The sequence below is a fragment of the Rhipicephalus microplus genome, chromosome 8 (assembly GCF_043290135.1).
Source record: "Rhipicephalus microplus isolate Deutch F79 chromosome 8, USDA_Rmic, whole genome shotgun sequence".
Lineage (NCBI taxonomy): Eukaryota > Metazoa > Arthropoda > Arachnida > Ixodida > Ixodidae > Rhipicephalus > Rhipicephalus microplus.
In genome coordinates, this window is record NC_134707.1 from 45,297,878 (window position 1) to 45,323,154 (window position 25,277).

The 25,277-nt window shown below is 42.9% G+C and overlaps 1 protein-coding gene across 7 annotated transcripts in view; it reads left to right on the forward strand.

The window, feature by feature from the left end:
• The window catches only part of LOC119165370 (uncharacterized), a 70,186-nt gene that overhangs the window by 26,115 nt on the left and 18,794 nt on the right, over positions 1-25,277 (forward strand). For 3 of the 7 annotated variants that reach the window (XR_012885590.1, XM_075871678.1, XM_075871674.1), the window contains exons 2-7: positions 1,416-1,467; positions 4,891-5,002; positions 11,077-11,183; positions 13,124-13,213; positions 18,041-18,101; positions 24,484-24,545. Coding sequence is in view for 6 of the 7 variants with exons in the window: in XM_075871678.1 (XP_075727793.1) it covers positions 4,957-5,002; positions 11,077-11,183; positions 13,124-13,213; positions 18,041-18,101; positions 24,484-24,545 (366 nt within the window). In the remaining variant the exon portion in view is untranslated. Of the gene's footprint in view, positions 1-1,361; positions 1,468-2,013; positions 2,235-4,890; positions 5,003-11,076; positions 11,184-13,123; positions 13,214-18,040; positions 18,102-24,483; positions 24,546-25,277 lie in introns of those variants that run through there. The other 4 variants (XM_037417549.2, XM_075871675.1, XM_075871677.1 and 1 more) reach the window with 4 other exon arrangements.

A 25,277-nucleotide genomic window follows, 5' to 3' on the forward strand; every position in this document is an offset into this window, starting at 1 on the left:
CTTGAGTAAAATATACAGCTGAGTCGAAACGAAAAGTAAAACTATTATGCACAGTTAATCGACAACGATCAAATATTTGTGCTTTCGGTCACGCTTGCCACGTCTTTCGTAAAACCTACTCGCTATAAAACCCTCTTTTTTTGATACATCGAAAGTTGTTCTTCTTTTATAATGTCAAACTTGTGTGAGATGCCACCACGTTATCGGTGTCTTAGCTGAAAAATCAATTAAAAGCACACCTCATATTACTGCCATGCGACATGACCAATGTACTAACGGTTCATACAGTCTTACACCGCAGTTTTTCCTTTGTACATTTTGAAGGATCTGTATGCTGTTGACACCAAAGGCGCAATGCGTCAGCAGCTTCGCCAAAGAATCAGTGCTCTCCACTACACAGTGGTCTCACATAGTCCTCTGAGCTTGTTGAACCTTTTAATCTCTTATACTTCTTCTTAGAAAAACACAATGACCAGCTGTAAAAAATTAGGTTAAGAAAATAAGACTCCTATGATACCTGCATCTCCCTGCATGCTTCCATTGTCTCCTTTTAGTAATGACGTCAAACAGACCTGAGGTAAGAATGTAAGCTTTTCTGTCAGCGCTCTAAACCCCGAGCTGAACTTCAAAGTCATTGGTGAACTAGTTCCGAAAAAAATCTATCAATCCTAGTTTTTTTAAATACATAAGATTTCTATTTTGTCTGCAGAGCTTCTGTAAGCCTCTCTTGTGCTTGATTCTGTGTGCTATAGTGCATCCCTATTGGTATATATTTTTGAAATATCTGTTAGGTTCTTCTACTTGAACATCTTAGGCGAACATGTGAGGTGCTTCGGTCGGATTAAGCTGTATGGCTTTTGTGTGAAAAATAGTCGCTTCTAAGTGGCTGTTGTGTTGCTAGGACTTACCACATCTGAAGAATAAATTAAAAAAAGCGTATTTTAAGAACAAATTCCAAAAATTTATATACGAGCAGTGTATCTAGGTCGTAAAAAATTTGGGTGCAATGTGAAAACATATATATGAGGGAAAATCCGCTATACTTGACTCTGATGGAGCAGCTCATCAATACATCAGTGACGTTTCCACGGCAAGTTGTTGACTATGTATGCTGGTATTCAGTGCACACCTAACTCTCTTGTGAACTCGGACTGGAACACTGTCAGCGACGTGATTTCAAAACTATTAGTGGCATTACATGCGTTTAGGACATGTTCACCTTTCCCACATTGTCAGAAAATGTCTTCTTGATTGTTCTATTCTGTGTATTCTCAAATGAATCAATGCAATGCGCTAATGAGCACATGAGCGCACAGTGCTCTGGCATTTACAAATTGGACTTTCGCAATATGCTAGTGAGCATTGTAGCAACAGCATGGTTGGCGTACATATAAAATCACATTGCTACATTTCAGATATTGCTGGCGGATACGTGTCTGTTTTCAAATATCTCTTTATAGTGCAGAGGTACGTAGATCGCACCTCATTTTTAAATTCTTTCAAACATCCATTTATCTTTCATTTATTTCAGGTCAAAGTTAAAAACTCTAGTGCTAGCGAGGCAAAAATTTTTCCTTTTCTTTTCATTCAGGAAAGCTTATTTAAGGCAGTCGAAGGCAGTCCAGCTCTTTTATTTTCTGTATGGTCAATTGCTGCTTCAGAAAGGCACAACTGTCTCGCAACCCATAGTTGTTTTTATGAAGGCTCAGTAAGTTGCATAGTAAGATCACAAGTTTGATTCGTGCTCCATTTATAAGCGTTCATTGGTTTAACGATACAATGTATATATTCATATTTGAGATGGGCTGTACTAAACATTGTCATTTGAAAGTAGTATATTGTGTGCTGTGTCCTATTGCTTCTAAACGACGTCGAGCTAGAACTTCGTGAATGAGCGTCAGGTTTCAGGGCCGACAAATAATGTGTGATTTTCTATGCTGGCTATACCAGACAATACTGTTACTTTCTGCTTTCAATTTTGGCTACGTCAGTCGTGGCGATTTTCGGCGCTGAGAAAGCGTTTTTGTGTTGCAAGCACATGGCGATGTCTTCGCTGGGTCACTGACGTTTTAGCGTGCACTGCCCTCTAAAGATTATCAATCGCAAGTGCCATCTCGGCGCTGATAAACAAAGTGCACTTGGATAGTAAGTTTACTTATTGGAGTAACAGGCCTCCTGTACTTCGAGCCACTGTGTAAGAAAAAAATCGCAGCATATCCGCCGGCTGAATGATGGTGAGTAGAGCGAAGCGTTCGTCCGTTCATTCGTCAGTACTTTTGTCCGTCCTTTCATGCGTCTGTCAGTCTGATCGTCCGTGCTTCCATCTATTCGTTCATTCTTGCTTCCGTCTGTCCATCTATGTACGCGTCCATTCATCCGCGCGTCCACCCATGCGTCCGTTCATGCGCACGTTCGTGTGTCCATCCTAGTGTCCGTCCGTCTGTCTGTCCGCCTGTCTTTCTGTCCAGCCGTTCGCCCGTCTGTGTGTCACTCACACTAGCGCCACCTGAAGAGTGAGCCATACAACTAGGTGGTTCCAAACCGGTCACAGACATGCATGGACAAACCCACGGATTTAGGGGCCTCGCCTCTAAAATAATTTAGGTGTGGAAACCCTCTGGCCGCCGCGACGGACAGTGCCTCCAGACAATGTTAGCCCATAGTGCATGCGCCAGCCGCAGTTTGGTGGGGGCACTGTGACATGGGGGACTTAAGAAACGTAGCGCGACGAGGGGAACGCGCGTTTTTCTAGATTTTTACCTCATTATATGTTTAAACAATGCACGCTACCAATTACAGCTAGCAAGGCATATCACGTTTCTTTTGATTTTGAGATTGAGAAACGCCATGTTCGGTGAACGCCGCTATTGGCTGCGCGGTGTTAAAGAGAAAGAGGAATAAACGTTTATTGTGTTTATTGTGTGAAACGGTATTCGCCTCGAGAACATACTGTGGCGCCATCTACGTGATGACATCACTCATAGGATGCCGGGTTGGGTTGTCTGTTAGAACGCCTCATTTCCTGCGCTCTTGCTGTGGACACCGTACGTGCTTCCCGTTGTCTTGAAGCTCAGTGCTTAAAGAAGTGGTAAGACCTGATAATAAGCCAAGCAAACTACGAATCAGTGCCCCGGTGGCAGTCTCGTGTCTAAATTGCATCGTCGAATTGTGACTGAGAACAACAGGTCTAACCTTGTGGGACGATGGAAATGGCATAACAAATGCAAAGCTGTCGTATTCCACAATACTATATCAAATCTGTGGCGTCAATACGATCGCAGCGCTGGTCTCTCGCGAGGTCTCTCGTGGCCAATAGCGGTGCAAGTTCCGCTTCTACCTTAGGTGGGAAGTCTCCTCATTCAAGGAACCATCTGGCCTTCGCTGCCTCCTCGGCCCTGGCCACAAGACATCGTTGTTGGTTCATGCCATTCGAGGCGACCTTGGTCTCCCACGTTTCGAGATGTTCGTAAAAAATCACAGCGTATCCACGGAGTGAATTATGATGAGTGGGGTGATGCTTCGAAGGGCTTAACCAGTAAACCATGAAGCATCTGCTAGCCGCGTCCGTCCGTCTTTTTGTCTGTCTGTCTGTCCGTCCATATGTATGTATGTATGTATGTATGTATGTATGTATGTATGTATGTATGTATGTATGTATGTATGTATGTATGTATGTATGTATGTATGTATGTGCGTTCGCATGTCCGTCTTTCCTAATGTTTGCCAATCTGTCCGTCCATTCAGGGAACACTCCAAGTACCGCCGTCTCACATCTTTTCATCATATATTCGTCATATACGAGTATCGCCATTCAGCGGACATTCCAAAGATTAAAACGAGAGGTGGCTACTATATACAGAAGGCACACGACCCATGGCTTTAGGAACTTCGCCCCTATTAAGAAAACGTAATACTTCTAACCCTGACTTCTCACGAGAGCAACGCTGTTACAAACGCTGCGCACACGGCTGGTCTTTTATGGCACATGCGCCAGCCAGAGTGAGTGAGTGAAACAACTTTATTCGGTCCACAATAGACGCGAGTAAACTCAGCGTCACCTGGCTAGGACCACTCGGGGACCATCAGGTTAAACCTGACGGCCCTCGCGCGGGCCCTCTGGACGGCCAGGATTTGAGAGGTCTGGTTCTGGGCCTTAATGAGTCGCTTCATTTCCTCTTGGGTGAAAGGGGGACCGGCAGAGGCGCAGCCCCACAGTACATGCTCGAAGTCCGCATAACCACCACACAGGGGGCAGTCCGGGCTTGGAAACCGTTCAGGGTACATTGTGTGCAGTGCCGCAGGGCTCGGGTAAGTGTTTGTTTGTAGCAGTCGGAGAGTAACAGCTTGGGCCCTGCATAGCGAGGAGTGTGGTAGAGGCAGCAGTCTTCTTGACAGATAGTGGTGCTTGCATATCTCGTTGTACGAGCAGAGAGGCTCAGGTCGCCCAGGAGATGACGCGTTACCCGGCACACGGTCAGTCAAACCTCGTGCAGCCGAGTGCGCCTCCTCGTTGGGATTGAGCGAGGCACCCTCAATGGTTCCAAGGTGCGCAGGAAACCAGACCAATGAGTGGTTTTTGAGGTCTTTGACTGAGACACGTGGGAGCGCTGTTACATGGGGGCCAAGAAGTGGAAAGAGCCGAACATTATTTGGACGTGCCGTGGGGTGGAGTGTCGACACCTAAATGGGTTAGAGCGTATCTCTTTTTGAAAGCAAATGGAAAAAAAATTACTATGCACATGTATATTAATGCATAAATAAATAATAATAATAATATATAATAACATGCCCCTTTTCCCCAGTAAACAATCGGGCCGACACTCCGCCATTTACACTCGGGCTCTTTTTAATTCACTTCAAGCCCTGTTGTCATTTTTTTTTTGTTTACAGCATCACTGGGTCTCACTGAACTAGTGAGTAGCGACTGTTTTTTTCTTATAAAGCAAACTATCCAAGATGTGGATATCAAGTAACATATTCATTGTCTTGTTTATGCTCAAAGGTGAGTTTATTATGCTTTGTTGACGTTCTTTCTGGCATAATATCACACCTTTTTTGCATTCGTGCAGCCAACTTGGCAGAGTAATTCTCTATGACGCACATCAGTAAGCTCTTCGTCGCTTTTGCAGCTCAATATAAACAGTTTTTCTAATAACACCTTGTCAGGAACTACAAAAAAAATTGCGGTAAATGCTAATGTCAGTGTTTTTATTCTACCATATTTTTCTTTCAAGGCATAATATTTTAATTTTTATTGATTGCGGATATGTGATTCTTGAGTAATATTGCGGCACGTATTTCGCCATGATCACATTGAAATATCCTAGGTACTAGTGTAGCAGACGGCACTCCTATCAGGACAACATAAAAATTCCTTTACGCACGCTGCACATTCACAGCGGGAGGCATAATTACCGCCAGTATGAACACAATACCAGCCACAAGTTCAATACTTTTGGTCTGAAGACGTTATTTAAAACGTGTTGGTTGCGCATGTTGAGAGACGACCCTGCAGCGTTATGGGCTTTTCATATAGGGAAAATACAAACATCGACAAGTACACTACAGTAACATCCAATTATATGTATAGTGTAGCAATATATTTGCCATTTTTATTAGCACTTCTGAACCTAAATATTCATAATTCGAGAATCACTTCAAGTGTACTAATAAGTGCCCCTGCTTCACGGATACAACACTTTCCGAGAACAGAGATGATTGGGAGATTACGGAGGCAGGAAACACTCGCATTAGGGTGAACGATAAATAAGTGCTGAATAATTGAAAGATGGCTCAACTTTTCATTGTTCTAATATATTGAAATATAGTAACTTCACACTGGGGCTCTTTGATTTTCCACTTCTGGCTCAGCACGGGGAGCCAGAGCTAGCCAGAGCGCTCTCGTTTTTCTTTGGTTGCTTCGTCTTTTTCGTGGCGCACTTCCGGCGAAGCAGCTCTTTGACTCACGTATGTAACGCCTACTTACATGCGTCCAAACGAACGTGCCACAATGCGTTCCCCTCGCCGCAGTTGTTGGAGTCGTGCCAAGTAGGTCACGCCGCAGCTGTGCGCTGACGTCACGCTCCCCTCACATGCTTCGCTCATTGGTGCGCGCTGACGTTAATCTCTCTCTCTCTCACCCGCAGCACGCTAGCCGCACCACCGGCAGGTGTCAGTGTTTCCGCCTGCTGGCAACACAATGATCTCCTGCTTGACCATCTACATCGCCCGCAACGCTTGATGACTCTTTGAGAGTAAACACACATTTGGCTCGTATATCTGCGACGAAAACTACACGAAACGCAACACGCCTCCTGCGTCCTTGCGTTTCAAACGATGTTTTACTCCAGTAAACGCCACACCGAGTTCCGCGTCGATGCCTGTTTCAATTTCTCGGGTGGGGCGGTTCCGGCTTTCCGCGGAAAGTCCGAGAGTAGCCAGAATCGTCCAGGACGATTGAGTCGTGCAAGCTCTCTGGAAGGTATTGGATATAACTTCGGCCAGCAGTCACGGAAAAGATACGACACGCGTTTGCCGCCATCTTTGCGAGGACTCCACGGATTGCAATTTGGGTGCTTAAGGACGGCACCTTCACTTGTCATTAGCTTCTAAAGCTTGTTCCACCGTGCCAAATAGGGCGATTTCAAGTGGCGGCGAGCATTTTAAGCTACTGGTTATCGCGTTAGTTATGTTTCCCGGGAAGCTTCCTTCGCGAACAATGCGGCTAACTGTTGCCGGTGAACTGCGTCGTGCAAATGCCTCAAGAGTGATGTATACGCGTTCGTTCACATGCATGGAGAGAACTTTCGAGGTATATTTTTCGGAGTAGTCGATTGTGGTGCCATGTCTGCTTTCTGTGCGCTTAGTGAAGACGATTGTGGTTGAACTAGCTCACTCCTTCTTGTGTTTGCATGCGTTAATCGACGTCAAGGATTCGCCGGCGTTGGCCTTCCGCTCTCGGCGCTTCCGCTCGGCTTCCTTGGCTCGCGTCTCGGTGGTGTAACGGCGCGCCACCTCCGTTCTCGAACGCGATCGTCGTGCTTGAGTTGTACCTCGTCGGTGTCGTTGGTCTTCCACTGCCAACGCTTGCGTTCGGCTTTTCTGGCTCGGACGTCTACGGTGTTGCTGGCGTGCATCACAATTCGCGAACGCGATTGGTACTGCTTACCCTCCCAACGCCGGCGACGGCCAGGTTAGGCCAAATCGCTTCGGCGCATGTGTCGGCGGCCGAAAGAGCTTCGATTTCTGACGTCCTCTCCATTGCATGAAAACGAGCCGAAAGTGGGTTCACTGGAAGAGCGTTGGAACGTTGCCAGCCATGTAGAGGGTGAAGCCAGAGAAAGGTGACCCGTGGCGAGCATGTGGGACGCGAGGTAGATTGTGACGTCACCGTGCACTGCGAGGTAAGGTGTGACCTACTTGACACCATCCCAACACCTGCGACGAGGGGAGTGTGGTGCGCTGCGTTGGCACGGAGAAAAGGGCGGACAGCATTACACAAGCTCGTCAAAGAGCTGCTTCGCATAAAAAAACAGCGCGCACGCGGCGCATCGTTTCATTCGCTGCCGCGATGGTAGCGTTTGTTTGTGTTTACGCTGACTGTCCCAGCGTTTGATTTTGCAATCTTCAGGCAGCTTCAGGCTTCGGGTTGTCTCGGGTTGCCCACACACGTGACGACGCCACTGCTTCAAGTTCTGGCTGAAACTAGCCAGCTGACGCTCTGGCTAGCTCTGGCTGCCTGAAAGCTGCCATAAATCTGAAAATCAAGATCGCCACCGTTAGTTTACCTGCTACAGGTAAATATATGCACTTTTTTCGTACCGCCGAAGCTTAGTAGTTGGAGAGTCTATCTTTCGGCCAGGTTATAGCGCACATAAAACAGATTAAATTGCAAAAAATGGCAGATACCACGTACAGTGGGAATCGATGATATGCGAAGCACAAATGAGAAATGTTCATGTGTCACTTTAAGGTAATTAAAAGAGGTAATTGATGCCGTACATGACTTCCGTGTCATGATTATTTTCTTGGAAGCGTCGTTTACCTTCGTGATCTATTCACAAAACCTGATACCAAATTTAGTATATGTGGAGCTAGCGAAACGGCCGGGAGCACGCTATGAGCGTAGTAAGTTGCCATGTTCTTACATTACACGTGTCTCAGGATTATTATGTTTGCACCAGTCATATATTTTGTCATCCATTGACGTCACGTGACACCAAATATGGTATATGTAGAGCTAGCAAAACCACTGCGAGCGAATCATGAAGGACTTATTGTACTCCCATGTAGCGTTGACGCACGCGCACGCTGGGCACAGCGATGCTACGTTAGCAAAATGCGAGCATTCTATAGTCTGACGCCAGGCGCGACCAGCGTCAGTCGGCAAGGCCCGACGGCAACCGGCGCAAAATGCGATATGCCACCTTTCCCGCCGATACATTACCCAGATAACACTGCGTCTCTCTCTTTTCGTGACGGAGAAACGCCGGACGCACTGAAACGCGAGTGCATCAAAGCAACGCAGCACGGCGCGCGCCATCGAATATATGGCAGGACCAGTGCCTGGCGTGTCAACGCTGGCGTGTTCCTGCCATACAATTGGCGCCTTAATTTAGGCATGTAGTGATGTTCTCACATGACACGCATCTCATGATTATCATGTTTGAACCAATCACATATCTTCATCATGCATTGGCGTCACGAATTAAGAAATTTGGCATATGTGAAGCTAGCAAAGCTGCCGCCAGCGCATCATCAGTGTGGCATGCAGCCATGGTATTACATGATACGTATGTCGTGATTATGATGTTTGGATGTGTCATTTACCTATGTCGTCCGTTCGCGTCGCGTAATGCCGAGTTTGGTACATGGGAAGCTAGCGCAACGGCAGCGAGCGCATCGAGAGCGCAGCATGTAGTCTAGTTGTTATATGACACGCATCTAATGTTTATAATTTTTGCACCAGTATTATACCTTCGTCATTCATTTACGTCCCTTAGTACCAAATTTAGTATAAGTGAAGCTAGCGAAATGACCGCGAGCGCATCATGAGCGTAGCATGTAGTCATGTTACCTGACACGCATCTCATGATTATTATTATGTCTTCACCAATCACATACCTTCGCCATTCATTCACGTACTGTAATACCAAATTAGGTATATGTGACGCTAGCGGAACGCGCGCGAGCGCATTATGAGCGTGGCATGTAGTCATGTTGTTACATGACGCGCATGTCATGATTTTCTGCTCAGGGTCGGCAGCTTGTGTTCGCTAAGCAATCGTGTCATATCATACCAGTTTTGCAATATGCCATGTGAACGAAACCACCGCAAGAGCTGCAGGACGATAAAATGTTAATTATGAGATTCATGACATATATGTCATTTTTTATGCTATCACTAGTCATATATGTTCTTCATACAGTCATGTTATCTCATACCAAGTTCGGTATTGGTACCATTATCGAAACGACCAGGAGAGCTAAAAGTCGTAGGCGGCTAGATAGATAGATAGATAGATAGATAGATAGATAGATAGATAGATAGATAGATAGATAGATAGATAGATAGATAGATAGATAGATAGATAGATAGATAGATAGAGAGATAGATAGATAGATAGATAGATAGATAGATAGATAGATAGATAGATAGATGCTCAATGTTGCCGAAGGTCGCTAAGAAAGGCTTCGCATTTAGTAGCAACCCGCATCCTCCCATGCGGAAATCTAGTAAATGGGCCGCAGAGGGGGGGGGGGGGGGGGGGGTATGGAGCGAATGTTGCGTAATGAAGTATGGTTTGAGAATGCATATTTGTTATTTCATCTTTATTTTATTCCTATGTATTGAATAAAGGAGAAGCGTTGCTTTCAACGAGTGCTGGGACACTGAGGATGGGTTTTGTGCCACTACTGGTTGAAAGTACTGTTGCTTCCATCGATTCCATCGAGTCTACACGAGTCGAGCAAAGAATCAAGTAAAGTGAAAGCCAAGTAGAGGTGCCATTGACTGAATTCCTAATGTGCGATCCAGTGGCCAGTGAACGGTTGTGCAGCCCGAGTAGTCGGTTTGTACTAGCAGACGCTGCCTGCGTTGGCTTTGCGAGGCGAGTAAGCATATAGGGGGAGCGCCAGTTGACACGAAACGGTAGCATGTCGTACGAGACGCGGACATGCACAGGGGATGTTGACAACATCACCGACGACTTATTTGTGAGTAGGTGGGACTATGAAATGCTCCACATTTAAACGACTTGAAGCCTTAAGTGCTAGACTCGCAAACGAGTGAAGAATTCACAACAAGCAATGAGTGTGAACCTGCTGGCTCCTCGTGTGTTGCAAATGCACGTGCATTTCTTTCGCATATTCCAGCCTGGTGGATACGTCAGTACCAAATGATGTCACCTAAAGTAAATTGAGAAAAGCAAGCTGCTATAAGTACAGTAACCCTGAACTTCCCATTAGTGGCAAACAAATACCACTGGAGTCGTGACAGAGATGAAAGAGGTGTACATATTGTGCTCAAGAATCTACAAGCGTGCAGATTTGGCTGACACCCCTTGAATGGCATGCAATCAATACTTGGTCGTTGTACATCGTATAGTGACTAACAGACGCTGCCAGTTATATGATTGTGACGTAACAGTTACATGCCTCAAGTATCTGACTTGTGTGACTATGGCGGCAATGATTCTTTGTTGTAAAATAAAACGGACAACGCATCACAATGGTTAACGGGGCCCTCCCACGACACATGTGACAACTGAACAGGCCAAAAATTAATCAGACGTCGTGACACTGCGATTGTTGGGTATCCGAATTGAGGTGCTCGAGGACTCTAACTGCGCACAAAATACTATTTTCCTGTTCGCGCCCACGTGAATGGGCGGACGTCCACATACCCTATACGTATCCTATAAATGTTTTGTCGGACAAGGCCATGAATCAACTGCCCTCAGTGAGCTGGCAGTATTCAGCTAGCATTTCGCAAATATTTTATGACACATGTCTGTACACCTTGTATACTTTGCAAGTGCTCATTTTGTTGATATTTATTTTTTTCTTGTACCACAGGGAACCACTGCGCCGTTCAGCGCTATCCTTTTTCAAACGCATTTGGGGTCTCACCCCTCAATAAGCCCAACAAGCATTTGCCAAGCTGTGATGGCATACTACGCCCAGTAAGAATTTCATACATGTGTTAACGTAACAGGGGATCGCTAAGCTGCTGGTACCTACGTTTTTCTCACAATGCTGAAGCACAAATGTTTTTTTATATTAAAAGCTGTTATGAGATCACAAGGGTGAGGTGCGGTGCCATAGTTCTCCGCCTTGTCCGTAACCGCTATCGCGCTAAATAAAAAGAATAAAAACAATTAAAGACATATAAGAGATTTTACCCTTGGTGTCCTGCGGGCCAGCTCTGTATTACACTGCAGAGCCACACCGCTGCTCCGAAATTTGTTGCAAACTTGTCTTAGGCAGGCTTGATGCCGGGAAAAAAATTGCGGTAGTATGAGTAACGCGTTTCAGAACATCAAAGGAGCAACCAAACGTCACTCAATGTGAATTGCGTAACAAGTAGGTCATTCGATGCACCAGCCAGGTCTAAAAGGTTGTTCTTTATTACATTGATGACATTCACGACACGCTGAATGGTACACAAAAATAGACACCTGGAAAGCACAGGTAGGACACACAATTTGTGTGCTACTCGGCGCGTCGTGACTGTCAACCATCTACAACCAACCAACCCCTATGCCGGCGCTTGTTAATCACCTAATAACTAGGGCGCACACCCACTTCGGGCATAATTCTTCGTCGCGGTTAGCCATAGCACAAAAATTTGAATAAAATTCGTTGCAAGTGCGTAGTGGATACCACGCTTCTTCAAAGAATAACGAATGATATAGCGTAGTTAACGCTGGCCTAATAAACAAGTATGATTATTCATTGCGAACTGGGTACCGAATAAGTGTGCTTGTAACAGTTACCCAAACAGTGTTTAGAAAAGGCCCTGAAAGACCGTACTTCCAGCTTTTGCTGTGACTGCTTTACGCTTTGCGCAGGCCTGGTGGTTTTTGTTTTTGCTATCCTATGTATCAGGTGGTCAGGGCCCTTCAAGCTGTTATAAGAACATTTAGCTTCCCCCAACAAACATGCTCTTGTTGGGGAATAAATTTTAATTTCATATTGAATCATGCATGTCAAGGAGCAATTTTAAACTTGCATGCACGCTGTTTACATGCCGTGTTTTTTTATCATAGTTATTCGAATCACGTTTAGATTGCATCATTTACATTTGCCTAAGCATATGAAGTGTTCCCCTGTTCAGGCAGTAGGTATTTAATGTGCCGTGTTTACAACCAAGCCGCTTTTTTTTGGCATTTTTAAAGACAACGTCAAGGACATTGTTTGAATTATTTGTTCTTTAAAATACACTTGAGCTTCGAAATTGAATTGCTTTTTTTACTGCCACTCAGCTAGTACAAAGTGTTTCCATGATTTTGCCGCAATTTGGTAAGAAGTGATGTTTCAACGCCGAATATTTCTTCATACATATTAGGAAATTTTATCATACGCTCATGTACTGAATAATGTTTCTTCTCACGAGTTTCACTTCAACAAACCTGCAGTGAAAATAATTTTATAATTCCTGCAACTGCAGTGGGCGTAGCAAGGCCAATCGTGATGACAACTATTTTGAAGCAGATTGTTTAAAGCATTATATAATGTGCTTGATATAACGTATATTTTTCTGCTGCATAAATTCAGCGCTTCGTATGAAGAAGGCCCCATAATTGTTTGTGCTTTTTTCAGTGTTTTTTTCAATGCTACCGCAGAGTTGGAAGAGCAAAAGCGGAAGCGAATTACGACTATTTTAATTCACCTGTTTTTTTTTTTGTCCAAGAAATATTGAGTGTCGGCTACATGCAATGCTACTTTTGTTATACTTCACATCGAGACAAATCGGCAATATGCCAAAAAAAATGTACACTACTAGTATTGACCTATTTTTTTATATGTGAGTGGGATCCAATATTGTGACTTCATAAAAGTAAGCGTACATCCAAAATCACATTACAAACAGATTGCTAAGACATTTTTTGTTTCGCTTTAGGACTACCCAAGAACAAGCTGCTACTACCAGTGCTATTCCTCTAAAAAACAAATAGTAAAAGGGACTCACAATGATGGGACACGATGTGAGGTATGAGTAAAAGCAATTATTATACACTTTTTCATTACACAAGGAGAGAAAAAGTATTCAATTGTACCGGTGACTTTCTTCTTCATCGTTTTCTTTGCTATCTGGCAAATAGCGGGTTAGTGTACACTAAAAAAATTCTTTCTACTACACCCAAACCACTCAAACGTTTTTTACGTAACAGGCCAACTGCAATCTATGCGCTTTGTTAATATGGTATTTTTAATAATAAAGGCCTATAAAATGCAGCAATGTAAGTTGTGTTAAGCTGGAATTTCCACCTGTATGACCACTCGTTCGTTCAAAATATTTTCCTTTACCCAAAAACACTAGTGCAACAGACAGATGAACCTTCTCTAAATATGACCAGCCGAACGCTCCGAAAGAAGTGGCAGGTGTTCTACAATTGTTCTTGCGTACAAATACTGTGTCTAATACAGAGAGCTAGGCGCCAAGGGATATTAACTTCCTGGTGTCTGTCCTTGTTGCATAAATTAGTCACTATATAAAAATAATTTCTGTTTTTCCCGCTTTTTTGTGGCTGTTTGTTCATAATAGAAATGGTATAACTATCAGTTAAAGCGCACGAAAACAGACAGAAAGAGAGGACAAGCGCTTAACTCTTCTTGTCTGTTTTCGTGCGCTTTAACTGATAGTTATACCATGCATATCCAACTAGCCCAACTTTCGATTCTGTTGCAATTCATAATAGAAATAAAATTATTTTTGGAGGGCTAAGCTAGTCTAATGCAAATTGTAGTGGTGCTGTTACATAAATTTGTTATTAGGAAGACAGCTTAGACATGAGCACTTTTTTTTTATTTTAAAGGCAGCTACTGAACACACTCACACATAGAGAGAGCACGCCTTAGTCACAAGTTTAGTAGCAGATTGATTGTTAGGATAATGCCATGGTGATGTGACCTGCACGAAGGTAGCAAGCTATATGTTCAAATTATTGATTGTTTGATATGTGGGGGTTTAGCGCCCCAAAACCAACTTATGATTATGAGAGACGCCGTAGTGGAGCTCTCCGGAAATTTGGACTATCTGGGATTCTTTACCTTCCACCCAAATCTGAGCACACGGGCCCACAGCATTTCCACCTTCATCAGAAATGCAGCCGCCACAGCCGGGATTCGATCCCGCGACATGCGGGTCAGCAGCCGGGTACCTCAGCCACCAGACCACAGCTGCGGGGCGGTGGTCACATGAAAACTGTTTATCAGGCTGAACTTGTGGCTGGTATGCAGAAAGTCAGATTACAGTGCAGTAACACAGTGGCACCAATGGCAGTGAATAGAGCGTCAGCCGTTGATCAACTGACATGTGGTGAAACCCGTGGGAATTTATACACGAGCCATCAAATATAGCGTTGTTGTAGCGGTCAATTAGGTAGGCCCCGAAAACTCAGCTCTAGTTTTGGTTTCGAAAAGCATGCAGGCTCGTAACGGTTGCCGGGCATCCGAAGATCCGGTTGGACGGAGTGAGGTTGATGTGAATGCTGACATTCATTAGCTTCCACATGTTTTTAGAAATAAAAAACAAATGATACCCCTGTGAAGAACTTCTCCTTTGTTTATGTCTCCTCTCATTTTTTATAATTCTTGAATTTTAAATCAGGCGAAGCACGGTGATTGACTTGCGTTCGTAGCGCTTGCCCACGCTCCTTCTCGCCCCTCGCTCAGTGATATTAGAAGTTAGATTGCGCTCAGTTATTTTACTCGGTTGGCGTGTGAAGTCCAGGGAAGATAAAGACAGCAAGTTGTGACGGACAGAGTTCGGAAGCCGCAGTTTGCTACGCCGAACGAATTTACTATGCATTCGTAGAATATGGCTTAATCTGGCAAGACATGTTTTCCGCGGCTCTGCGGTGTGATTATTCAGGAATTTCTAGTTCTGCAAAGGGTTTTCAGCGTTTCCTAAAGGTAAAGGTGAGCACAAGAATTTGGATTCAATATTTGAGCAAGTATTGATTTTGTATGAGTACATGTGAGTAAGCCCCAGTTCTCTGAAAGCCTGACTGGCCTGACAGAAGTACAGTGTCTCTTAGCTAATTGAACAATGCAGCCAAGCTCCTGTTGGGAGAGTGCGTTAATTTAAACAATTGAATTTGTGTTGGCTTGCCTTCATAGTCTCTGCTTCTTTTATTATGGAAATCTTACTGCTCACAGAATTCATTTAGCCGTGGTTTAAGATTTCTGACTCTTTACTTCTGATACTCCCACTCAAATACATGCCGAGAAAAGAGTGCTTCTCTAAATCATTACAGGGAATGTCTCTGGAGGCAACAGTTTGACAAGTGAGCTTTTCTTCGTCAAAGCAATGCTGTTGCCCTGACAATCGTCAAGTTAACTTGCCGTAACCCTGTTTCCAGCGATGTTCCCATTGAAAAGCTCATAAACGCTTCAATCCTCTCCATGCCTCCAAACTTTAGCCTCGTTCGGTAATCAGGTTTTATAAGAAAACTATGTGCGCCGTCATAACAAACGTGATTGCATCAAATACTACACATATTACTCGCTATTTTTAATATTTTTACATTGGTTTGGATATTTTGGGTTTAACGTTTACTATGTGAATATGTCAATTGCAAATTAAAGCTGCGTATCAAAGTTGACACTTCTGCACTATGTGTTATGTATCTGTTTTTCATATATTACATGAATTAAAACACTTATTTCATTTGTGTTGATCTAGTTCCATCTTACTGAGAAATCAGTCAGCTTAACTTTTGCCATTTCACAAAACACGAAGAAAATAAAAAAAATTAACAAAGTTGGATATCACTTGTTTTTTCATGAATTTACACCAACATGCCCAACTTACAGTCATTCTAAAATTTAATAGCCGCATTGCCGAAGCAGCCCGAAGACCTCAAATAAGGCACGAGCGCATTCCGCTTGCATGCGTAGTGGGAAAGGGGGGAGGGGCTTCCACGGCAACCTTCTTCCTCTCAAATTTTTGTCCTTTCTTTCTATTTGAGGACCTCACCTGTGACGTCACGAAAAAATTTTTTCATTCTTGATTTATTTTTAGTGACATGCGCGGCCACTGCCTTTGGTAAAAGCGGCACTCCCACTGCCGAGAGTGAATACATGAGAGATATAGGGAGTGTGCACCCCTGACGTAGGTTCTAGATTCCAGAACAATCCGTAATATTTGCGAAGTGGGTGTAATTTTAACAAAACAATCTACCACAGTCCTGAAGCTTCTCGAACACTACAGGGGCAGTGTTCGCAGAAAATTGGTGACAGTGCAACGGGGTGGTCACACCACTTGAGAAGTTATGTGGAATTAATAATCATTATATGAATATCAATTTATAGTGTTTGGCATCTAGTGAAAGATATAAAAATATAAAATGGGAGGGAGCCTCACAAACCTTTGCTTCTGTTGTCTACCTTACATGTAAGGATGGGGAAAGGGTAAACCACAGTCGAGGTAAGAAAGGAAGAGCTTAAGTTCATTCATTTATATGTGGGGTTTAATGTCCCAAAACCATCTCAAGAACATGAGAGACGCCGTAGTGGAGAGCTCTGGAAATTTTGACCACCTGGGGTTCTCTAACGTGCACCCAAATTTGAGTGCACGGGCCTACATCATTACCGTTTCTATCGGAAATGCAGCTGCCGCAGCGAGGATTCGACCCTGTAACCTTCGGGTCAGCAGCCGAGTACATTAGCCACTAGACCACCGCGGCGGGGCAAAGAAAGAAGAGCTACAGCAAGAAAAAAAAGCACCCAACATTGTGTGACTAAGGAATGCTTCACATTTAAAAAATCAACGCAAATGTACTACTTTACGCCCAAAAACCACAATATGATTGTGACTAGTGCTGTGGGTGAAACCCCAAAAATTTCAACCACGTGGTGTTTTAACATCATAGCTTTAAAAAGCTCGTTTCGTGAAAATTCCGGTAATGGTCTAGGCGTCAGCATCGGTGTCGTTGAGTTTGAGCGAAAAAATCATCATCTTTGCGAGACCATAAAATTGAGAAACATGCAAATAATATATAGAAGTTCTGGGTTTGAGTGGGGATTTAACCCCAACTTTTGTGTGGTGAGGGGGTGTTCTACCACATATCCACGCCTGTGCATGTGAGTACAGTTAAAATAACTTCATCTGCTTGAACTTTCAGTTACAGTAACTATCAGCTTTACTAACAAATGCATCCTGTATACATGCTTCGCAATACAACGCGAAATATTGCCGTAATAATGCATGGTACAAGCGTACGTTGCCTTTTCGTGTCAGAATATTGGAATATCCTGACGACTTTATAGCTTAAAGCCAGTCAACCACTATAAAAGTTCGAAAAAATTTCACATATTAGTTGTTTGAAATACGCACTAGGAGTAAAATATCTTTATTGTGCTAAATTCGTAATGGCGAAGTTTAAGAGTCCCTTAATTTCAAACTTCCAATATAATCGCACGCAACGCAGACCTCTAAGTTTATCCGGACATCAAAATAAACATGTGGTGGTCCAGATAAACTTGTATGCTTCGGATCACTAGAGAAGCACCGTGACTAAAGTACCACAATAGTGAACATTAAAAAAAACTGGTAGTGCAAGAGGTAAATCTGCATTCCAGAAAAGTATAACTTAGCTTCTGCCCTTTAAATATAAATAACAAATATTTGCCTTTTTTAAAACGGGATGGGTTGGGGAGGAAAGGATGTTTAATTACATTGTAGTAGTTCTCTAACCTTTCAGCCAAATATGTTGTACGATAATGTCATTGTGCAAAATGCAGTTTTCTTGAAGTTCATCAACGTACATTCTGCCTAGCAAAAACAACAGTAGAACGTATTCTTTTCTTTCAGAAGGAGAAATTTCCTGGAAGACGAGCGCATTGCATTAGAAGCATCTGTATATTGATTGAGGGTAAGAGTTATTTTGAAAACACTTTTTTTATTTCATCTTTGAGAACGATGTCCCTAGAAACAGTGTAATTATCAACATGAATTCAACCGGAAACTTTTGCCCAAAGTGAATTTGCGCTTACGAAAACTATTTTATCATACTGAAAAATGTAGAGGGAATCAGGAAGGAAGTCTTCTTTTTCTTTAAGAAATCGAATTTTTATAGAGATTCAAAATCTGAATGATTAGCCATAAGGATTCTATAAGCATGTTGGGAGACCCATACAAGCCAAAAATGCTAAGTGGTGAACGTGGCTATATTCAAGTTTTATTTTTTGTCACTCAGGACGGGTGGGGTACTTAACCAACTCCTCAAGGCTTAGATGTGTTTACTTATTATTAATATCGACAACCCAGTATGTGCAAGCCACAATGTATCCTTTCAGTGGGAAACAAGGTCATTTTTATTTTCAGATTAATCACGCGACAGAAAAATAATACATAAACATTTTATGCGCAATCGCTAATAATGCAGATTTCAGAGCACTCAATGCTGCATAGAGACAAATGCTTTAAACAAATGTGCTTTGCTAACGTCTGCATTCGCTTAACATGCTAGTGCAAAAACTGGTGATAATCGTTAAGTGTGTGCTGATAAACACATATCATACATAACCACAACGCATTCGTTGGATGTACTTCTTGCAAAATTTTGTTAAGCCTTGTGAACCACAAAAACGTCAACAGCAGTTTTGTGGCGACTAACGCGCTGACGGTGCTCTGCTAGGGGTTGAGAATATACCACAGCTCAAAGCTCAAGGCTTGCTGAAAGTGCAATGCCATTTTAAGAAGCTATTTGTCCTAAAGGTATTGCCAGCTGTCACACCGATCTTGGTTTAGGTATTTTTGGGTGTTGAACTGAATGTATGTGGGCCATAAGGTTTAGCTGGGTGAGTTGGTGACCCACCTTTATACCTTACCACGAAGTGGCGCCCTTTTAACACAGGCAAGGCTGACAAGATGGACACCATGGTCGCTACACTACACTTGTCCCTTTCTGAAGTGTGCTACTTCACTACAGGGCGTATGTGCACGTCAGTTATTTTAATCGTGCACAAGAAGTAGTTTGTATGAAAATTGTGTAGTCTGAGGTGATCTAAGACGCCTTTGATTGCAAATAAGGTGTCTTGGCATGTGGAGTACAAAATATGGATAAATTTAGTACGGTGGTCGACAATCAATACTTGCATCTGTCTATGAGGATAATTGCTAGCGACAAGTGTGTTATGATACGTGCGCCACTACATGCTCTCGTGAGAGATATATAATTCTGTCCATGCATCGTCAACAGAATTGTAATCATGTTCAGCGTAGATGTTGCCTTCCGTTCCACAGCTGGCTCTTATTCACTGCGCAACACTTATATAGTGTGTTTGCAGGTTTCGTTGCGCAAGCGTTTTGTATTTATTAGACTTTCTCCTTGTGTGCGAAATGGCTTCAGCCACAACAGGGCTGCTCTTCATTCGGTGAAAACTACCCAGAACTTGAGCTGTCTAGTCTACGATAGCATTAACTGCAGCCAGAGTGCAGGCGTAACACAGACGTCAGTTAACGTATTATAGTGAACTTTGTAACAGTTGCTGCATGCTCTACAAAAATATACCCAAGTGGTAATCTGCGTATTCGTATGTGTTCTTGAACTCCGGCATAAAACTGACAATTGATTTTAGAGCAATATTGTAGGGTAGCATTGCCGCCATTGATGCCCTTTATTAGTGCCCCGGGGGCAATCTCCATACCTTGAGATCACTGTCTGCATCTGCAGTGGCGTACCAACTCTTTCGCGAGTGGGAGAGTAAAGCTGCCAACCTACCTCACTCGTAGCCGGGATATATATATGAAACGTACAAAGACACTCATCGCAGTGGCACTGATGTAACATAGCCTCGTAACAATTCCATATTCCGGTAGGAACACAATTGCGTGATTACCGTTGTGATAGAAAACTACGCCTTGATGGTTTCCCTAGCGTGAAGCCAAGAGTGACCCCTGACGAAAGGCGAGGAAGCTTAGCCCTCTAAACTTTTCTCATTGGGAGGAGCTCCCCTTTGGCCGCCGGCTGATACGCCTATGACTGTCTGACGGAGAGGCAGGCTGTGGCAATCTGGTAAGATAGCGCAAGTGGACTTGAAGAATTCCTTCTGCAGAAGCAGTGGAGCCAATAGGAATGTGCCGTCAGCGGGGTTTGTAATATTCTGCGAAATTTTCATAGTCCGAGTGATGCCCTCTTGGCGTTCGCTTGAGCTCCAATGACCGCTTGTATGTTGGTTCGCGGAATGCCTTGCAGTTCATGAAGGCTGCATTGGAGAACTTTGCAGAGAGCTGTGTACATGAGTAGCAATGCATTTTATGAGCAGCTGCCAGCGCTGCTTGGTAACCAGCGGAAAATGTCGTATCTCCAACTATTTACTTTGATATTTGAACGCGGGGTGTCCGCATCTTTGGCCCAGCGAATGCCACGTCAATAAACAAGGGACTTCACACGCATCTAACGAGAGAAAGCTAAATTTTACGTGCAACGTAGACGTCAAACGCAGTGGAAGCAGGAGTGGAAATTTTTTGGTGACATTGTGACCTCTCGTTGAATATGAAAGTTTAAAGAGAATTTATAATTTCCGTAACGCTGTTACTTAGAACACCACCATGGGGAAGTACTGAATGCACTGCGTACTGGGATGACACCTTTATGTGGACATAGAGACTAAGTGGGCAGCGGCGTAGTCCAAAATCTATAGTGGCACCTATGACCACCATTTCTAACAGACTTCAAGGCATACAAAATATCCTAGTTAGTCACGTTATTGAAGGCTTAATTGATATCACGGAATTGTTGAGTTCCATGCAGTTCATAAGATCTCACACATTGCCGATGTGGCGGTGGCCCTCTCTGAAGTCTGATAATTGCGGAAAGTAGATATTGTAGATAATCTGCAACCAGTCCAGGTGCATCAATACATTCTTTTCCATAGCCTTTCCTACGAAGAGAAGAGTGGTGACAAAGAAATTGAAAGTTGGAGAATTGCATGTTATGCCTGCTTCAGAATTTCACGATTCATAATGGTGATGATTGGACCTGATTTCCAGCACTGCTTGAAGACACCTGCTTGCCTATGGCATTGAACATAGGAATAAAGTGCAACACTGATTCTTTTCTATATGTATCAACAGAATGTAGCTAACACAGTAAACACCAGGAAACGATAGCTTGTCAACTAATGTCAATGTTCTATGTAACTCTATGAAGACCGGTTATTCCTCCTCATTTGTGCTCATCGTTGATGAAACATCTTGTGCTGCATGAGGCAATGCTGCAAGCACCGATACCAAAGTTAGCCCCATCTCGCTGGCGTTATGGATCGATCAGCAGAATTGAAAGCATTCTGTTTGGTTGGACGGATATAGAGCAACAAACATTACCCCATATTCTTCACAACGGTCTTCTGGTGTCAGGTTTGGAGCATAAATTCCATCCTTGTCTCTTATTTAACGTGTGCAGGAAGTTTTGGATATATATAGTGAGAAAGAGGTGAAGGGATAAATAAACGTTTCTTGCTAAACAGTGTTCGCACGATGCTTTTGAGTTGGTCAATTTTACCTAATTTTACCTGTAGGGCAGCAAACGTGCAAACAAGTATTACAAACCGATACCTGTCTACAACAGCACAAAATAAATCAATGAGTAAAAAACGTAAACTAAAACACAAATGTTGTACGCTTAATTTAACCCTAAGTTGTCCAGCAATGCGATAAAAAAAAAAAACTATCACTTTTTTTTTACTTGCATCTGCGCAGGTGTTCGTTCACTCGCGTCAGTTACTATCAAGCACCTAGAAAGAACTACTTAACATCAGTGAGCGCTCAAGCGGTAAAGATTTAAAAGTTAAAAAGCTCAAATATAAAGAGTGACCACGCCTAAGCAGATTTCATTCAAGCATACATTAAACTAACAAAGCTGCATAATCGGCTCCATTGTATCAAAAGGTGGATGGAATTCGCACAAAATGTATTATTTTGGTATCTCTCGGTAACATCAAGAACTACTTAGTAAAATATGTAAATTATATAATCAACCAAGCACACACTGTGAACGACACAGTTCACTGTTTTTAAGAAAGTGATGGAATGCGCACAGCTTAAGTACCCAATGAGGCAAAAATCATTGTATTGCCTTCGCATTATTTGTCACCAAGTCGAAACAGGTTCTGCCACTATGATTTCTAAACATCATGGCCTTTTAGTTGCGTGAAATACTATTGCACATTGCCTAAATGTAGAGGGCATTGTTCGTTTTATTTTAACGGGAGCAATAGTAAACATAAGGATGTCTATATCAACGTGCTAAAGTAGTCCGCTAACCTTCAGGAGCCATTGGGCAGGGTGTTCTGGCGACACTTTGACAGGCACGCTCTGCTGGTCATATTATTTCTGTTGGAGATCTACGCTAAGTGCCTATAATTAACTGGGTGAAGCAACATCAGAATTCAGCCCCATATAGTACCACTGCTTCAACATAGAAATTGCACTTTCAAAAAGGGATGTCTGAATTTTGATTTATAAATAACATTGCTTGTCGCAAAGGAAAAATTTGACAATAATAAGCGTCCTCGTTCACTTGAAATAAAATTGCCACAGATAAAGTGCTGAATTCTGTGATTAAAACACTTCAAATTTGTTGTTGAGGCTAGTAGCATGGTTGTACTTAAACACCAACCACAGGAATTCCGCGGTAGGTGCAAATTCAACGCCAAATGTCGGTGATACTTATACAGGTACGTAGTGAGTGTACGATATAAACAACGGTCTGAATTTGACTAATAAATCTCTACCACCTCCACAATACATATGCCCTGTTAAATTGAGTACAGGACAAAACCTGAGGTGGTCGATGTGAAATACTTTGTTGTGCTTTCTCACTTAGATGTAACACAGAGTTAAAGGTAGCTATAGGTTAACCCAACTATACGCGCAGTTTGCAACACTAAATGTGGGAATAGGGGACATTGAGAAAAATGAATGAGAGAGAAAGAGAAAGGGAGATTAACTTCCCACACAACGCGCAGACTGCAGAGTTTCACAGGTGGTCACTCAGTGATATTACCTTGAAGAATTCTAGAAGGGCTCGTGTGGTTTTCTGAACTGATGAACTCTGAGACCATCCACCCTAGATCATTTCCTGAGCAAAGGAACGACCATCCAGTGTGCTCAAGGCTTATTGGAAAGTCCGTTGATCTTGTTCAAAGTCAGGATAGTGGTACAAGACAAGGTGAAGAGTTTTTACACAGTTGCAGTACTCGCTGAAACTGCTGCTTGGGCAAGTTGGTTCATGATTATTTGGACAGGTTTATCAGTGCCAAAACACGGAACTTTTAGAGAAGAAACAAACACGCAGCGCTGTTCAATGCGACAACAGAATCACATGATGAAGGTGATGCATGCCCACAACCGACACAGAACTATAGCGCCACGTCATGAAGTCTACAAGAAAACTTCACCATATCACGCATGATGGTACGTTTAGACATTTGAATTATTCACTGAACATTGCTCTACACTCGGCACATTGGTTCACATTACTTTACTCGGCACACCGGTTCATTATTTCAAAAAGGCCTGCCCCTAAAGACTTCGCCGATGAAAGGCAAAGGGTTTTCAATGTCTATGGACTCAATTACATGGACTTTAGAACACTCTTTGCTTCTGAACAGTCGGTAGTAAATAGCTGTCTGGCTACCTGAAAGCATGCAAATAAAGCAAATACAAACATACGAGTATGAATCAGTTATCGCGTAAAAAACTAAGTGTTTGCGTCTCTCTCACAAACATGATTCCTATTCTCACAAACATGATTCTATGATTCCACAAACATGATTCCTATTCTCACAAACATGATTCCATGATTCCACAAACACAAACATGATTCCACAAACATGATTCCTCTCACAAACATGATTCCATGAGACCTCAACATACATAATTGGGGTGTTTATTTTTGATGCCAAGAAGAATAATTATGTAGCTTTTTCGCACTTCCTTTTTGAAAACCTGCACTTACATCCCTAAAAAGAATGTCGTGTCAGGTGAGAAGCATCCACACCACAACAAGGCAGGCAGGGAAAGCAAGCTAGAAAGAATATTGCCATTGCACGTTAGAAAGACAAGCAAAATACATTTCTGCAGCGGGGGAATGGTAAAGGGAGATTAGTGTAAAACCGCACTTCGACTTATAACGGTTCGAGTGCTCTGCTACGATAAAGCAATAAGTTAAATGATGCTGAGCGGGGCTGGTGTCAATACTTTTGGCATATGAGTTTTTTTCGTACCGGAAATTTTTTTCTTATTCACAGATGAAGTTCCCAAGTTTGATTCGAGTAAACCTGAACAGAAATGTGATGGCCAGTACTATGGTGTAAGTATTCTTTTTTTATCCTCTACTGTAAAAAAAGGAGGCATGTATACGATGTTCAGAATGTTGTAGCTGGGTACAAACCACGTTATTAAGCTATATACTTCTTTATTTTAGTAGATCTAAAATGAAACAATGACAATATTTTGGTGATACTTGCGTCTGAACGTATTTTTTGTGCTATACGATTGTCGCTTATAATAATGCATCACGTAATGCTAAATAACAAAAACGCCGACCAAGGTGAAATACACAAAACTTAAAAAGACGTTTCGGCTCCCCACACGGGAGCCTTGTTACCACGATTGCACATGGAAACTTTGGCCATTCAAACTACTGCGCATACGATGAACAGAAATATTGGGACACTTCCCCTGTGTATGCGCGATGTTTGCAACACGTGATGAAACATACATAAGAAGAGCGCACTACGCCATTTGCGGTCACTGTGAACAAGGCTCCCGTGTGCGGAGCCGAAACGTCTGTTTAAGTTTTGTGTATTTCACCTTGGTTAGCATTTTTGTTATTTTGCATTATGTTTGTCCCCGACCAGACGGGATTCCGTCGGAGTCTTGACTACAATAATACATCACGTTTCTCCTATTTGTTCTTGCGAGGAATGAAAAAACAAGACCTGCTCTTCATGCCATCTTCTCCTCTTTTCTTTCCATTGAACTTTATTTCATCTGTTATACTTGTAGTAAAATGTATAGATTACATAAACTAGTATCGTAG